The sequence below is a fragment of the Hakea prostrata genome, chromosome 4, assembly GCF_041222555.1.
Source record: "Hakea prostrata isolate BN-2017 chromosome 4, UWA_Hpros_2, whole genome shotgun sequence".
Lineage (NCBI taxonomy): Eukaryota > Viridiplantae > Streptophyta > Magnoliopsida > Proteales > Proteaceae > Hakea > Hakea prostrata.
This window is the reverse complement of record NC_142603.1, coordinates 18,887,636-18,899,791: the sequence shown is the minus strand read 5'-3', so window position 1 is coordinate 18,899,791 and position 12,156 is coordinate 18,887,636. Positions and strand designations below refer to the sequence as shown.

The 12,156-nt window shown below is 36.5% G+C and overlaps 1 protein-coding gene across 6 annotated transcripts; it reads left to right on the top strand.

The window, feature by feature from the left end:
• Nucleotides 1–2,196: 2,196 nt before the first annotated feature.
• LOC149018336 (NAC domain-containing protein 75-like) lies at nucleotides 2,197–8,315 on the top strand. 6 transcript variants are annotated; one of them, XM_089152629.1, is made up of 7 exons: nucleotides 2,197–2,344; nucleotides 3,547–3,696; nucleotides 3,927–4,107; nucleotides 4,506–5,062; nucleotides 5,854–6,132; nucleotides 6,306–6,410; nucleotides 7,449–8,315. In XM_089152629.1, the coding sequence occupies exons 2-7, from the start codon at nucleotides 3,574–3,576 to the stop codon at nucleotides 7,527–7,529; spliced, it is 1,326 nt and encodes a 441-aa protein (XP_089008755.1). In that variant the 5' UTR covers nucleotides 2,197–2,344; nucleotides 3,547–3,573; the 3' UTR covers nucleotides 7,530–8,315. The 6 variants fall into 6 exon arrangements, with proteins under 6 accessions (XP_089008755.1, XP_089008756.1, XP_089008754.1 ...); XM_089152630.1 differs by lacking the exon at nucleotides 2,197–2,344 and adding an exon at nucleotides 2,431–2,744; XM_089152628.1 differs by lacking the exon at nucleotides 2,197–2,344 and adding an exon at nucleotides 2,431–3,144.
• Nucleotides 8,316–12,156: the final 3,841 nt, after the last annotated feature.

The following is a 12,156-nucleotide window of genomic DNA, read 5'->3' as shown; positions in this document are numbered from 1 at the left end:
GATGGCCATTTCAACATAATTAATTAACCAGAAGTAAGCTTTCAGAATCCACCTCAGATGTTGATTCCCAGATTTTTCAGATTCCACAAAGAAGCTGAATTTGTTTGTTCATGTGATGCTCAAAATTTCCAAAAAAGGAAAAATCTTCAAATGGATCTCAAAGACTCACAAAGTTTACAAGTATCTAGCCATCTGATACGGTTTTCTTAGATTTGTAGTTTGACTCTTGACACACCTTCAAAGAAAGTAAACAAAGGGAGGAAGAGTAAAGGAAAAGAGAGAATGAGATCTACAAACAAAAGGAAAGATTGAATGGGTGAGAAAAATCTGATTCTGTGGATATTTTGTTTTGTTTGTACCCTTTAGCCTTCTCATCTCATCATGACCATCCAACTGGTGGGCTTAATTTGTTCCACCTCCATCAATTTTTATTTCATTTCAGGGATCCTGATCCAGTTTCTCATTAATTAGAATCTCATTGTATAATCAATGAAGTTAATTTCTACCCATCAAAGTTTAGCTTATCCTATACTCCTCATGTTTTTCAGCCATGAAAGGGTTGAGTTGTCTTCTTGTTTCTGTTCCATTCTTAAACGGAAGGTGGTGAAATGTTGATGTAAAATTTTAGACCCTTAGAATAGAGAGGAAGTTGGCAGATTTAGAAAGAATCTTGCATATCAAACCAATAGAGATCACAAAATAAGATGGATGAATTCAACATTGAAGGCTTCGTATAAACAGTGTGTGTTGGGATTAACAGTTTATCTACACAACCTTACCTCACCAATTTTCATTGAAAGATTGTTTTGATATAAATCATATCTAAATCTATAAAAAACAATCTTTTTGGATGTAGAGTCATCATGAATGAGAGCAGCCACTTAAGTCATTTTGTCTAGACCAAAATCATATCTAAATCTATGCTTATATTTTTGAATCAGTACCTCCATGTGAGTTACAGTAATCCAGAATCATCATCATCAATTTTAATCTGAATTGCATTTGGGGACCCTATAAGACCTATGGTTCGAATTTGTATCCAAACCATCAACAACAAAACCAGCTTCTATAAAGAAAAGAAAGACAAAACTATAGGAGATGATCTGATGTGCTCAACCATGATAGATTCACACTGTAAGGATCAATCTTGGGATGTGCATGCTTTTATTTGTAAACTTGTAAATACAATTTTAATATAAAACTAGAAACCAAAACGTCTAGATGGATAATTCTCTCCCAACTCCTCTTTAACTCTACTAGAAATTAAAAGATGCAATAAGGAAACCTACAATAAAATACTCCCCCTTAAGTTAAAATTAACTAGGGGTATAAGTTTGACCCTAGTAGTTAGAATCTATCTTGGATCCAAACAAGACTTGGGCTGAGCTAAGATCCGATTCCTTGACCCCAATTAAGGCCAAAGTTGTGATCACCTAGGGTTACGATCTTGAGCTAAGCCTAACTCACCCTATCTAGGGTTTCTCCAAACTAAAACCTTTCTTCTATCTGAATTATGAATTATGGTGCTCAGGCAAAGGTGAATTTTGGACTGCGCTGAATCTCGAAAATTATAAAGATCCAAAGAACCTACCCTCTCTCTTGACAAAGAGTACTATTGGTACATAGGTTTCAGTATTCGTATCAATGCATGTTTTGCTGATACTTATACCATATATGGATCAAAAAGAGCATATGTTAAATAATCAAATCACTTTTTGGTCAATACCATATTGAATATTTGTAGCATACGTTTCTCTTTTTCTCTTAATGTGTACGAACATAATTAACCAACATCCAATGAATTCAACTAAGTACATTTGATTCATTCTTAGGTGCGGGGGCCATAGGATTGTGGTCATAAAAAAGTCATGCATATGAAAATAAGGAAATTTTTTTCTTTTTTGTTTTTGGGGGAGACGTCTTAGGCAACAGAGAGGGAAAGAAATGACTGGCCAACTCTCTGAAAGGTGAAAATCCTAATCCAATGACGTTAACAGACTCTCTCTTATTGACTCCAGTACACGCAGAAGCCACGGAATCCATAGAAAACACGGAATGATAAGATTATAAACAAGAAGTTTCGAAATGATAATCACTTTTCCTAAATTAAAGAAGTAGAGCTTTTCTTCTTCTTATTTTACCTGTTAGTCTTGGAAAAATGGTGCTTCCGACCTAAGTCATCTTGTCAATACTTATAAGGAGTGTTGGGGGGTCCATCAAGTGTCTGCTATTTTGCCTTGCATATCAAGCAACTTTGTAATTCACTGCCCCTCTCTCTCTCCCCCTTCCTGCAACTCTCATGGCAAAAGAATCATGATTTAAGCAGCACTCTCTCATAACCCATGTGAGTTTTTTTAAATCTCTTTCCATCTATAGTTTTCTATTCTCGCATCCTCTCTCTCTCTCTCTCTTTCTCTCTCTCTCTGGTAAAAAGAAACAAAACAAAACTTCCTCAATAGGGTTGATTTTTTGATTTGGACTCAATTATTTTCAGTGGTTTACCAACTTAAAATCATGAAGTGGGGATCCCTCTTTGAAAAGAATAAAATCATTTTTATAAGGATTGTCTCCCTTCATTTATGAACTTCTTTCTAATATCAATACACACAAACTGTCGTTTATTTTTTCAATATGGTTATTAAATAGGTTCACAGATGGGTTTGCTATGCTTTTGAATGTGTCTCTATGTAACAGCTATGAAGGCCGTTTCTTGCTTTTGCTTTACCAGTCAAGCTAAGACAAAGGTGTGTGGGAGCTATACACACCTTTACAAAACGGAATAGTTTATCTAACTTTCTCCTTCTTTGCCCTCTCTCTCTCTCTCTCTCTCAACCGCCTTCATGAGCTCTACTTAAATTAGCAGACTTAAAGGTGGTATGTTAAGACAGCTTTTCCTTTTTTTCTCATTTGCTTCGGTTAAAGTAGAGGAAATTCTGGTGATTTCCAAGGTTAAAGCCGTCTATAGCTCAAATCCCACAGTGACAGTTACTTCTTTTCTCTCTTATTTGCTTCACCTCGTCTTCTCTTCTCGTCTTCTTACTCTCTCTTTTGCTTTCTTAGATTAGGTTTGTCCTCTTATTAATGTTTCTTTGTCTCTTCTCCTCACCGCAGTTGTGGATTGAATTCGATGTACAGAAGTTGAAGGTTTCAACAATTTCTTCTTCTTCTTCTTCTCCTTCTTATCTTTATTAGATGCTCTGGTTTTTTCTTGCTTGATTCATCTTAATTTCAACATTAGAAGAAAGAAATATCAGTATTCATTTGGGTTTTTCTATTTTCTGGTTCTGATTCTAAGTTTCTAACCTACCCAACAAAACTATTTGATTTTTCTCCCTTTTCTTGTAGTAGTTCACTGAACCACCGAAATTCTCAGTTGGGTTTTAGAATTCTATTTCATGGTATTGCTTTGAATGCAAATAAGTATAAGATTCAGTTTTTCTTCTTTCCTTTATTTTCTCCTGGAAAACTTGGACCGTAGAGAGCTGCATGAGGACATGAGTTAATATATATAACAGATTCTCCATTTAATTCTTTTGGAAGGAGCAGCAGCAGGAGAGAAAGTAAGGAGAAGCCATGAATAAAGGTCAGATGGGTTCCATCAGTTGTTCAGATCTGATTGATGCAAAGCTTGAAGAGCATCAGATGTGTGGATCAAGGCAGTGCCCTGGTTGTGGACACAAATTTGAAGGAAAACCGGTACGTAAGAGAATTCATGAATGAAATAATATTCTTATTGGCTTCAACTGCAAGATTGCTTTCTGGGAATCACACATGATAAGATATTCTAGCTCTTAATTTTTTGTCTGTTTGATAATGTACAAGCTTTTTTCCTTCAACAATAACATGAGTGCAAGTGAAGAAAGATTAACGAAAAGTATATGTTTCTCTTATTATTAGAATCTCTCGTATTTAAATATGATTTGCAGGACTGGTTGGGTCTTCCAGCAGGAGTAAAATTTGATCCAACAGACCAGGAACTGATAGAGCACCTTGAAGCCAAAGTCATTGAAGACAAAGACTCTAGATCGCACCCCTTGATCAATGAATTCATCCCCACCATTGATGGAGAAGATGGAATTTGCTATACCCATCCAGAAAAACTTCCAGGTAATTACAAGCCTAGCTTCCAAGTCTCTCTCTCTCTTTCTCTCTCTCTCAGAACTTCCAGGTAATTACAAGCCTAGCTTTCAACTTTCTCCTCTCTCTCTCTCTCTCTCTCTCTCTCTCTCTCTCTCTCTCTCTCTCTCTCTCTCTCTCTGTGTTTTACGATCATATAAAGACAAAAACATATACAATCAATTGGATAAATTAATGCAGATATTTATTATAACAATGAAAACTGTTTTCCTAGTAGCTTATAAATATATGCTGTTTGCTTCTATTAATTTCTTCTAAAATGAAGCTCAGGAAGACCAAAATTCAACTATGTGCGTTTGTTATTTTAGTCTCATCTCCTCCAATGGTTGTTGCACCTAAGTTAACCTAACTTTGATTTTGAGCTACAGGAGTCACAAAAGATGGATTAAGTAGGCATTTCTTCCACAGACCCTCCAAGGCTTACACCACAGGAACAAGAAAGAGAAGGAAAATACAGACCGAGTGTGATCTGCAAGGTGGTGAAACTCGGTGGCACAAGACCGGAAAGACGAGGCCGGTGATGGTGAATGGGAAGCAGAAGGGATGCAAGAAGATACTAGTTCTCTATACCAATTTTGGGAAACATAGGAAACCAGAGAAAACCAACTGGGTCATGCACCAATACCACTTGGGTCAGCTTGAAGAAGAGAAAGAAGGAGAGCTTGTTGTATCAAAGATATTCTACCAGACACAACCCAGGCAATGTAATTGGTCGGACCGCAGCGCAACCACCGGGGAAGGGAGCGGAGAGCCTAATAGAAGAGATAGTGGCAGTGGAAGCTGTTCTTCTAAGGAAGTTAGTGCTCAAAGAGATGATCAACTCTGTGGTGCTGCGACTGCAATTTCTAGCTTCACTGCCATGGACATTCAACACATGAAATCTGACCATTTCAGCTTTGTTCCCTTCAGAAAAAGCTTTGATGAGGTACACATCAACTCATATTTTTATCACTATTCAGTTCAATATGTTTTCATTTTTTGCATGTATTTAACAATATTAGATCAATTTAATACTATATAGTAAAGAGATAGCCACAACAATATAGAATAGGGTATGATTTAAGTAACCCTAGCTGACTGGACACCATAAAATGTGCAAAAAGAGAGATTATTGCATGGTCAAGCTGCTGCTTCTCTTCATGGATAGGACTACGAATGTAAATTTCCGTGTTAAATTTTTAATGAGAGCGAGCAGACGAAATAGCTCTATCAGAATTGCTCCATTTTCATTATCATCTAACCTAAACTGTGGTTTTTACCCACCTAAACTAAATGTGGTTTTAACTCCTTTAGTGAACAAATGGAAGAGATATTTCCATATTAAGAGAAACAAAGGGACAATTAAAGAAAAATTAGGTAAAGGAAAGAAGCTCCATCATCACTGTCATCATGAAACCTAAGCTAAACTTGGAATCAACCTATTCAGTGATCAAATGAAAGAGATAAACCAAAAAAATAATAATAACTGAGAGAAAGAGAGGGAGAAAGAAAATGTAAGGTAGGGAAAGAAAGCTCCTATCAGGATAGCTCCATTATCATTGTCATCCAACCTAGACTAAATTTGGTTTTTACCCATTTAGTGACCAAATGAAAGAGATATCATGAAACCAATTTAAGTTATACCTAAGAGAACCAAAGGGAGAAACAAGGGAAAGAAGAAGGAAATAGACTTGCCAGCAACTGATTAAAACTGACAATATTGTTTGTTTGTTACAGGTGAGGGTCGGATCAGAAGCTTTAAAAGCAAGAGAACCATCCACATCTGGCGAACATGAGGAACCTGATCACCAAAGAGCAAATCGCATGACCCATGAACCACAACATCATCATCATCATCCTCATCAGCACCAAATGGCAGCGACGGCCTTCCACATCAGCAGGCCTATTCATCCAATTTCTACACTAATCTCTCCTCCTCTTCATCACTCCTCTATTGTTCTTGAAGAAGACCCATATCAAGTTTCAAGAATGATTCTCCAAAATGAAAAGTTTCAGGTATAATTCAGTTACAAATCCTTTATATATCTGTACAACTTCTTTTTGAGTTCAAGGTCAAAAGTTTGGCTAGCTGAGTCAAATCGACGTGGCTGAGTTGTCCCATTCCGAGTCTAACAATGACTCATAATTTTCAGTTTGAATTCGTCTTGCTAATGAATGAATGATTTTAGCAGCAACAACAACAGCAACAGCAACATCCAAAGCTGGGGGGAAGGTCTCCTTCTGGTTTGGAGGAAATGTTGATGGGTTGCACTTCATCAGCTGACATAAAAGAAGTAAGCTCTCCACCTTTTGCCCCTGAAATCCATGAATTATGTGCTCTTTTTCTTTAGCGCAATAAAGGATGTAGTAGTGGCGCCCTTGTGTCCCAGGCAATGTTCGGACTTTTGAGTTCGAGTTATCCAAGCATGGCTCCGTCAACATAGTCCCACCAGAGGCCTAGTACATCCATAGAAACCGGTAGTGATCCCATTCCGAAGTCAAAAAGCACACAACTATCCAATGTGAGGAACCGATGAGTAGAAAAGATTCGAACCTGACTTAAAATGAACTAATGAGCTTGAGACCACTAGACCACTACCTTCAGTGCTGAACGTTATGTGTCAGTTCACATGTTTCATCAAGTCTGGAAAAACAGAAAATTGGCTTCTTTTAATATTTTTATCCTAAAAGATGAGTTAGAATACCTTTTTTTCTTGTGCTTGTTCTTCTTCTTCTCTGCATGCATAATCTTGGTTTGAGGAGTAGTGTGATATCAAATAAAATAAGAACAAAGAAAAGCAAAAATATACAAACATAGAGGTACCCCACCAATTTTGGCCTATGAGAGAAACAGAACCTTCCTTTATTTTTATTCTCAAAGAACCAAAAGGTGAAAGCTGTGCTTTTAGCATGCACAGTATGGCTTCTTTAGACTCAGAAACTCATCATAGATCAAAGACTGAAACCAACTAGCTACTATTTTGAATGCAAAAGAAAAAGAGAATGGACTGGGGGAAGCTTTTCACCATGAAATTCCAAGGAAAAAGATGAAATTGGAACACCCAAACATTCTTTTGAGTTGAGAAAATCAAATTCAAAAGAGAAAAGAAGAGTAGGAAAATCTTCTGTTAAGTATGGACTGTGGACTTTTTGTTCTCATTTAATAGGAAAAGTTAAGTAGAAGATAGCTTGATTTGCTAACCTACTTGGACTAAGACTTAGAAAAGGCAAAGAAATAGACAATAATTAAAGCTTTTCAGTAAGTAGTTATGCAGTAGTCATAGGAGTTAAATCCTTAATTAACCCTAATCTTTGTTCATTTGTCCTTGCAGGAGTCTTCAATCACAAACCCTCAAGAGACGGAATGGCTATCCTTCTGGCCAGACCCTGACAACCCGGATCATCATGGGTAAACCAAAAATAAAAGAAAATAAAAGAAGCACAAGTAACTTAACAGAGCAGACAACACCATGCAGAGATCATCTTCATCAGTACTGAGATCCCTTCTGTCAGCTCGTTTTCAGAAGAAGCCAACAACCCACGAAGGTTTTGCTCTCCTTTCTTTCCTTGGGGTTTGGGTAATTAAGTTGTCTGATGGTTGATCTTACTAACTCTACAATAACCTAATGTTGAAAAGAAGTAAAGAAAGAAGAAAAGGGTCTTCTTCAGTCCTCAGAGAAAGAAAAAGGCAAGAAAGAATAAGGATGTTCCTGCTCACAATGGAAGGATAAACCGAAGCTCCAAAGTAAAACAAAGTCATGCATGAAAATCATCACCATCATGATTACAGGAAAATCTTTAAGTTAAAATTATTCTTATTATTTATTTTTTGAATCTTCTTATATAATTCTTCTCTTGTTTCCAAAAATACAACAACCGAAGGATCTGTGTAAAAAAATGATCTTGATATAATAGTTGCTTTTTGATTGCCACATACCAAGTTATATAGACACCATGGAAGGTGATGTTTAAATACCATTTTTGGAAGTGAATTGTGTTTATTTTATTTCCTGCTTCAATAAGTGAAACCGGTATGGGTTAGGCTGTTTTGTGCTAGTTCATCTTATTGGTGCAAAATCACTTTCAAAAGTAGGATTAATATATAACAAGGGGAGCTTGGAACATTAGCCTTTCCTACAATTTGCACATTATTATTGGCTGTCCTTTGGTTTATAAAGCAATGCAGATTCTTAATAATATGTTTTTTTTAACCAGGAGGTCCAGGACCCATAGTAGGAGATGTCTCTGAGAGAGAAAGAGAGAGAGATTAAAGGTTAAATTAGATGGCATACAAGTGAATTTAATGTTGTTCACACGACCAATTTGATGTGCTATATTTAGGAACAAAGTTGAAGATGATTTATGTAACCAAAGAAAAACAGTAAAATTTTTCAAAGGCACCCAAAAGTCAATCCAGAACTCGTTCTCAAAACCCCAAACCTGAAATCGTCAATTCTCAGATCATATGCTTTTCTCTTACTTACCTAATAAGAGGATAACCTATAGAAACTACTCCATGAAATAAGGTCGTAGGTATACCATTGGAAATTTGACCATGTACCCAAAATCCTTCATTATTATCACAAACCTTACAAAAATAAAATCATATATAACTTTAAGGGGGAAATTATCGAGATATACAAGTCTTCAAAGATACAAGAATTCAAAATGATTTAACTTGACAGATTAGGTGAGATATTTTTCAGTGGGAGGGTCATATCCTCTAGACATGGAGATCAGTGACTGGACCCGATGAAGGTAGCTCTACAACCACATAGAATAAAGTTAAATAAATCAAAGATAGAGATGATCACTGGTCAGCCAAAAGTAATCAATCGTAATTATAGAAGCGAAATTTCCTCTGAAAATGCGAATGAATGACCTTATTGAGTAGTGGTTGGTGGGTTGGTCTGAAAAGGGTTATCATCGAGCTGACAGAAACAAATTTAAAAATCAAGGTGCAAGTTGAACTGAAGAAAGTAAAGCCCTCTCCCTATCACTTCCCTAGTTCAGCTAGCTAGTGGAGTTAAACTTAGTAAAGTAAAACTTCCTTCTCTCCTCTACTTCCCTAGTTCAGTTAGCCGCTAGGTGACTTTGTTGTTACATTCTAGAAAGAGAATATGAGAGTTCACTCTCTCTCTCTCTCTCTCTCTCTCTCTCTCTCTCTCTCTCTCTCTCTCTCTCTCTCTCTCTCTCTCTCTCTCTCTCTCTCTCTATCTAAACCAATAATTATTATTGCAGTGACAACAGAAATCACATTTTAAGTCACTCATGTTTTCTGTTGGCACGGAAAGAGAGGCTCGATCTTTATTCCTTTATTCCATTCTAGAAACGAGCTCTTTTAGCAGCAAAAGTGATTAGTACCATTTCATTCCTAAGATGATATGAGAGAGAGAGGGAGGGGGGTCATGACAACTTTTCTAATCTGGGACCTGCTCACCTGTATGAAATAAAAGGAAGATCAACATGGGTCACACACACACAGAGGCAAACTTCATCGCAGTTTCTTAAAAGGGAATAAAAGGAACAAAAGGACCAGCTAAGAACATGAATACTCTTTAAGATTGGAAATGACCAACTTCTCACAATTCATTATTGTGTCTTTGAAAGAAAAAAGACCAAAAAAAGGTGGTCTAAGAATGGGTTAATTGTTGAAGAGGCAATTAGCCAGGGTAAAGATTCAGGGCTGTTGGAAACTGAAAAAGGGCTTACAAATGCTTGGTAGCTAGGTGCTAAGGTGCACTGTCTCTGTGACTTTTTTTTTTTTTTTTTCCTTTTTTCCGCCAGTGTCTGTTTGTTAGTAATCACAACTTTCCTCCCATGCACAGCTATGAACTACAAGGACATAGACAAGCCATGCAGATTAGGCTTTCTTAATTATCAAGTAACTTGCTAAGGTGAGGTGATCAGATGGTTTTTTTGGTCATTTCACAATCTGCTAGAGAATGAGAATCTGGAACGAGGGTATTAGATGCTTTGAAGTTTTTGATTAATTATATCTTAACCTTTTTTTATTAATATGTCGAATAAGTTGGAATAAAGTTAAGTAATTAAAAATTTTCACAGGGAAGGATATATGGTGAATCCAACTATTTTTGTTAGGTATTTGATTGATATGTCCAAAGATCCACTGTTGATAAGAATAAATTAAATCTAGTCATCAACTTATCTTATTATGAATTTGTACTTATACCAAATGCTAAGTACTTCAACGAAGCATACTTTATTTTATTTTTATTTTTTTGGTATAGTTATTGCTTGTATTATATGTCTCATTCTGTTTAGACTGAAACTTAATATGTGCATAAGAGAATTTAAGATCTCAAAACTGTAATCCACACAATCTATCTCATAAAAATTCACACTAGTCTGTTGGTCAGTTATATAAGCATATGTACATGAATGCTGTGAGGTATTCAAATAGAATCTACCATGTGAGATCCACCTCTAGTGGATTCTATTGATGCCTGAATGCATTTGCATATATTCAAAATAAAGAACTCCAACACTGTGTGTAACTATCCAAGATCTACGAGTAGTTATACTTGAATGAAGAAACAAAAGGGGATATTTATGTGGTTTTGATAATAAGTTGTATGGAATGGAATGAAATGGAATATGAGGGGGATGAACTGGGGAAGGTAGGGTCTTTTTCAACATGCAATAACTTAAAAAAAAAAGAGGGATGAAAAGAGAGAAAGGGAGAGTGTGATGCGATTCTCATTAACCTAAAAAGTCGATATTCATTTCTTTCACTTTATGAGAAGATCTCTAATGCGCCTTTTAAACTAGAATTTTATTTTTATTTCTTTTTCTCTTGGTTTTGTAAGAGGTGGGGAAGGGTTCAGAGAGACTGTGATTTGTTGCCATAAAGGAGTTGCAGAAGGATAATTGTAATATTTTGTATAGTGGGAGTGGGAATATAACAACATGGGTTCGTAGCCTTCAATTCCTTCTTTTTCTCATCTCTTTCTCTCCTTCCTTTTTTCCTTATTGGATTCCACAACCAACAACCCCAACTGGTACCTAGCTAGCTAGCAAGCTAGTTGCTGCTCATCCTGAATGATCTTGTCCTACTTTCTTGTCAATTCCTTCTTTCCAACTTAATTATATGCTTCTACGTGAGGATGCATGCATGAGCTTAATTCCAAATCCTATAAAGTTATTCTGTGCATCTGGGTTCATGGAGTTTTTTAATTATAGTTGGAAGAATCAGAACTCTTTTTGTTGTGTCCATGGATTACTAATTGTAGTTGTGTTCGAAGATGCTTAATTTAAATTGGTTCTTCCCTGGATACTGGATAATAATACTGCATGTACTGCTTGACCACTATGGAATTTTTCCCCATTAATGCTTCCTTTATTTCCTGGTTTGAAGGTGTATCTTCCAACAACTACATGTACTTGGTATCTCAATCTCAGTATATAATACCAAAAATATAAAGTAGCTTTGATTATACGGAGATCATGTACTGCTTGTACCACTACTGATGTACTTGGAAAGGATTGCCCACTGGGTAGCAGGGATTCCCATTTCTCCATACTTTCTGGCCCCAAAAAAGGAATGATCAAAAGGAGAGAGAGAGAGAACCTAACCACAGTGTCAATACTATGACCCTTCGAGTCTGATACTAAAGAAAGAGTGGATCCAATGTCAAAAGCTTATACCAAAGCAGAATGGGAGAACAATTTTCCAATGTCAAAAGCCTTATTCCAGCAATTTTTCGCTGTGAAGCTATAATAGTTTCAATCTTAAATGCCATGCAGTTATGAGTTTGATAAGCTGCTTAGCTGCACTGTCCCTCCACATAGATTTTGAACCCAAGACCCATTAGCTGAAGGAATATTATTTGGCCCAGATGGGGTTGGTTAGCTTGGCCTGTTCTGTTTAACCCTTAATCAAGATTCATGAGCTTAGAGCCCAACCGAAGGCTAAGAAATTGGTATTGGTAGATTGGCTTGAACACTCGATAAAAATCATAATAATACAAGGGCTCATGGCTCCACGGGGCCAATCTACAGTGTCGAACACCTGCAGCT

What these genes read in the sequence shown, in the direction of transcription:
- LOC149018336 (XM_089152629.1), top strand. Translation starts at nt 3,574, where the DNA reads ATGAATAAAGGTCAGATGGGTTCCATCAGTTGTTCAGATCTGATTGAT. An exon ending in TCAGAAAAAGCTTTGATGAG is followed by an intron (nt 5,063 to 5,853) that starts GTACACATCAAC and finishes TGTTTGTTACAG; the next exon opens with GTGAGGGTCGGATCAGAAGC. An exon ending in TCCAAAATGAAAAGTTTCAG is followed by an intron (nt 6,133 to 6,305) that starts GTATAATTCAGT and finishes GAATGATTTTAG; the next exon opens with CAGCAACAACAACAGCAACA.